The 4,818-nt window shown below is 38.6% G+C and overlaps 1 protein-coding gene across 1 annotated transcript; it reads left to right on the forward strand.

Moving 5' to 3' along the window:
• Window positions 1-597: 597 nt before the first annotated feature.
• LOC127329283 (uncharacterized) lies at window positions 598-1,215 on the forward strand. Its single transcript, XM_051355813.1, has one exon. It carries the CDS (start codon window positions 598-600, stop codon window positions 1,213-1,215), a length of 618 nt encoding a protein of 205 aa, XP_051211773.1.
• Window positions 1,216-4,818: the final 3,603 nt, after the last annotated feature.

Genomic DNA, 4,818 nt, shown 5'->3' on the forward strand with positions numbered 1-4,818 from the left:
GATCTTGGTAGACTTCTCCTCTTTTTCTTCTCTGTTCTTGTTCTCCCCTTTGCTTTTCTTCGATCTGTTCTCCGTGGGATGGAGTGGTGGAGTGGGTTAGCGCTGAGGCGTGGTTTGGTGGGTGGGGCGTGGTTTGGTGGGTGGGGGTGGGTTGGTTTGTGTGGAACGTCTTATTTATTCAGTGGTTTTACTCTGTGCGAACGTCTGCACTGTTATCACGTGAACTTCTTGTTTTTTTATGTTTTTAAACCTTTCTTGTTGTTTGTGCTTGCACGTGAACTCACCCTGGACCCGGATAAGATCCCTTTTGTTTGTTATCCCGCAGGATTTTTGTTTTCTTGTGTTTCTCTCTCGACTGTTCTCTTTGTTTGTTTGGATATGTATTGTTTGTTTCCTGATTTTGTGGATCACGACGTGTGTTGTTACATTCCTGAAACTATAAATACAGGTCTTTTTCCTCTTTGTTTCGGTGCATATGAATCACCAATTCTTCTTCTTTTCTTTTTCTTTTTCTGTGGTTTTGCTCTGTTCACCGATTGCATGGCAAACCCTCCATTTTCCCACGAGTACACACTCCCCTGCCATGACACAACCACTATGACTGTTCTGTACATGAATGCAGCATCAAGTGTTGAGGAGTGGATCACCAATGCTGAAGCTTCCCTCGATTCTTCTGCTAGGAAGATTGTTGGTCTTGATGTTGAGTATGATAAACTCAGTGGAACCTATTTCAATCCGAAGAAAGCTGGTGTGATCCAGCTATGTGTTGGCACTGATGTTCTTGTGTACCACATATGCCATGCTAATGAGAGGAGTGAAAAGTTGGCTGATTTTCTTCATGGCTATAGGTACACTTTTGCTGGGTTTTGCGTCGCAGAAGACCACACCATTCTCTCACATTCAAAGTACTATGTTCATAATCGGAAGGATATCCAGGCAATATGGAGAGATTCGGACAATAAGAAGAGAACTCAAGGCATGAAGGATGTTGCTGGAGCTATTATAGATCCAATCGATTTTGAGATGAAGGATGGTTTTGGAAGGAGAGAGCACAGGATGTGGGTTGATCCGCCGCCTCTACCGCCTAAGTCTTTGGAATATGTTGCACGGGATGCCTATGCAATGTACGAGGTTTTTCGAAGGCTGGATGTGTTTGAGAGGGGCTTCTTCTCCTTATTCAAACATCCTGAGAAGAAACGTGGCAGGGATTGGTGAAGAATTTAGTTTTGTAGGGACATTTTTCTTTTATTTTCTATGATCAGATTGTAATCGTTTATTTTTCCCTCAATTTTTTTAGGTTTTACGTTTACGAGAACTCCTTATTTTGTTTTAGATCGGAACTTCGCAGTCATATTTTTACTTTTATGTATCCCTTTTATTCATTTTATAATACAATGAAGATGTCCCTATTTTACTTTTTTTGCAATCCCTTTTATTCAGTACTTTCACACTTATATTGTACAATATGAACTACTGCAACCATTCAAACTTTTTTATGTGAAATGTTATGTCTGTACAATATGAACTTCCCAGCTTTTTATGTGTTTCAACTGCTGATACCATTTTTGATTATGTGTGTGAACTGATGTGTGTGTATAATATGAACTTCCTAGTAGTTTTTATAAGTTTCAACTGCTGAAAACCATTTGACTGTGTGTGTGAACTGACATGTTAGTACAATGTGAACTTCCTAGCTATTTTTTTGTGTGTGAACCTAGTTTTGTTTTATATATACACCTTTTTTAAATCTATTTTTTATAACGTAAGTTGTATGTGAGAACTTCGCAGCTATGGATATCTGAACTCTTTTTTGTTTTTTTATCAGTTTTTGCATTTGTGTTTCTGTTTAATTTTCATACTAACTTTTTTGACCCATCATAAGTAGTGAACTTCCTGGATAATTGGTTGTGAACTTTCTACTGTTAATTTTTTTAATCAACATGCACGTCAACACCTGTCTAGAAGTTCAAATACAACATATTTTTTTCTCATAACATCCTGTGTAGAGGTTTAAAATAAACTATAGAGATCGCTTGCAGTAGCACGAAGAAATAGTGAACTTCAGCAGTATATTAATGTAATTTTTTTAAGTAACTAAATACATATTTTTTCAATAAACAAGTGAGGTATCTATAGTTTTTTGAGCAATTCCTATTCTATTTTTTCCTTTTTGTTCTACCTCTTTCTGGAACTCCTTCTTATAGCTGCTGGTGTAGTCTGTGTTTTCTTCATGTTCTTCTTATCCTTGCTTCTATCTTCCATGGTATTGCTATCATTTTATGTTGACTGTAGTTGTAATAGTTGTTCTTCAAGCTATCTTCTTGCGCAAGTTCTGGAGTTGTGTCCCCTAATCTTATTGCATGTACCGCAAGCTTTCACCCCTTGTGGTTTGTCGTTCAATAATCTGTTGATGTAGTATCTTTTCCCTGTTCGGGCATGTTGATGCATAGTGTCCTAGCCTCAGGTTGCACACGCTGCATTTCCTTTGTCCTCCCTTTTTATTTAAGTTTGTCAGCTTGTCCTCCACATCTGGTGTATTTTGTGTTTCTTCTTGTTCGGTGATATCTTCATCCTCATCTTCTTGCTCATATTCTTCATCATCCGTCTCATCTTCGAAGCACTCACCTTCATTTGTGTCCAGTTTTTCCTCATCATCTGTCTCTGGGATGTGCTGGCGAGCAAGCAAGTTTCTTATGCGCACCTTGATATTTCCTGAAGATGTTGTAGGCCCATACACCTTCTCATGTGTTTCCAAGAGCTTTATAGCCAGCTTCCTTGCCTTGCAGGTTCTGCAATTGTGGCGATCAATTTTATTGCAGGTTCCGCATAGTCTTGTACCTTTCGGTCTCCCGAATTCATCTAGTTCTGGTTCCGGACGGGCAGGTACAGGGGGTTTGCATTTGCCATTCTTCCTTGCAGCATCTATAGTATTGCTCCCTTTTGTTATTGCAATTAGTGGTGGTTGTATATCTACATATGGATCATTGTTCTCAGCCTGAGGAATGTCGTTCTGCTCGCCAGTTTCTCGTGTTGTGTTGTCCTGATTCGAGGACTGCTCATTGTTCTCCATCTCTGCATCCTCATTATTTTCCATCTCTGCATCCTCATCGTCTAGGCGGGAATTGGCATCTCTGAAGGCTGATAATGCTATTTGGAATTTTGCTTCTAAAGAGTAAAGGATTGTTCGTCTGTATTCAATTGAAGTCCCATCCTCTGTTGTTGTCATGTAGTCTCTGCGGTTGAAATCAGGGTTTGTCACTGCATCTTTGGTGTATCTCTGGAGTATATACTTGCTTGTTATCTCATCCAGGCGTAGGTGCTCAAAGACAGCTATGACATGGTGGCAGAACAACCCTGCGCGTGCATAAATATAATATTAGCTCGGTTATTTTTTAATTTTTTGTGTCAACAATTACTTGTTTATGCATCTGTAGTGTAATACAGCCAAAACAATTTCTCAAAGAGGCTTTTTCTTTTTTACATGTATGTTCCCACATTTTAAATTCACATTCATAACGGCCTTCAACTTCATCTGCTAGCACTCGGAATTCATGCATGTCTTGACCAAGCGAACTCTTTACTCTGGTTGTAGTGATGCACAAGGTAATTGTTTGGATTGTCCTGGGAAGTCTTAATGCGGAAAGCTGTGTTGTGATATTGCCGCTCCCGGAAAACTGAGTACACTGCCCGCGTGTACTTATCCATCACCTGTGCCTCGAAGCCATACCGGGTGACTGTTTTCCTTGTGCCCTGCAATTTTTTTTGTCGATGCAAAAGTCATTGTTCTGAACATCAACTTTTTTTATGAACACATGAACCTCTAAGAGAAAACACATGTGAACTTCTATTTTTTCAATTTTTTCATACTTTTTCTGAAAAACATAAGATACCTTTTTTATATACATATGAACCCCTAACTAAACAGTTGTGAACTTCCATACATCTGCATACCTTTTTTTTAAAAAAACAGATGACACTTTTTATGTACAGAAGAACCCCTAACCAAACAGTTGTGAACTTGCATACATCTTCATACTATTTTTCTTTTTTACGTTCTCATCCTATGTTTTTTCAAATTATCAAGCATATTTTTTTTCATTAATATAAATCGTGAAATCGAGCACTCACCGTTGATGCATTTGCCTCAGCATTCTCTGCTTCATGCCTTGCCTGTACGCAGTTGTTAACTTGTTTAGCAAAAATGTGGAGGTTGTCTCGTTCAGTAACAAAACCCCTTTTCAGCACAAAGTTCATGCTCTCGCTTCTTTGTGTTGAAGTCATTCTTGCATAGAATACTTCCTTCCAGTAAGCTGATATCCACAATTTCCTTTCAGCCCACAAGTTAATCATGACATTAATATCATGCAGATTGTACTTTTCAATCAAAGCCTTCCACGCATCTTCAAACTCAGATGGCATTAGGGGATGGTTCAAAATTGCAGTCCGCTGATCTTTCAAATCAGGGAATAGTTTATAAAGCTTCTTCAGCGGGTCCTTATGCTCGTTCATTATGTGCCATCTGCAGAACTTATGTAGAGTCCGTGGGACAAATTTTGGTATTGCTTTTGCCATCGCTGGGCATTGATCTGAACAATTAGTAGGAAAAAACACATCAGGTATAATGCAAGCAAACTTCACAAAAACAAACAAAGGTGAACTTCAGCAAATTAAATATCTTTATTTTCTGTTTTCTACAGCGAGGGGCGAACATATGAATTTCATTGTTCTGCAGGGGTGGAAACGTCTGAACTTCTGGGTGTATATGTTATGAACTACAACTGAAAAAACCTACGTTTTTATAATATAACATGCACTTAA

Source organism: Lolium perenne, chromosome 2 (genome assembly GCF_019359855.2).
Source record: "Lolium perenne isolate Kyuss_39 chromosome 2, Kyuss_2.0, whole genome shotgun sequence".
Classification (NCBI taxonomy): domain Eukaryota; kingdom Viridiplantae; phylum Streptophyta; class Magnoliopsida; order Poales; family Poaceae; genus Lolium; species Lolium perenne.

What these genes read in the sequence shown, in the direction of transcription:
- LOC127329283 (XM_051355813.1), top strand. Translation starts at nt 598, where the DNA reads ATGACTGTTCTGTACATGAATGCAGCATCAAGTGTTGAGGAGTGGATC.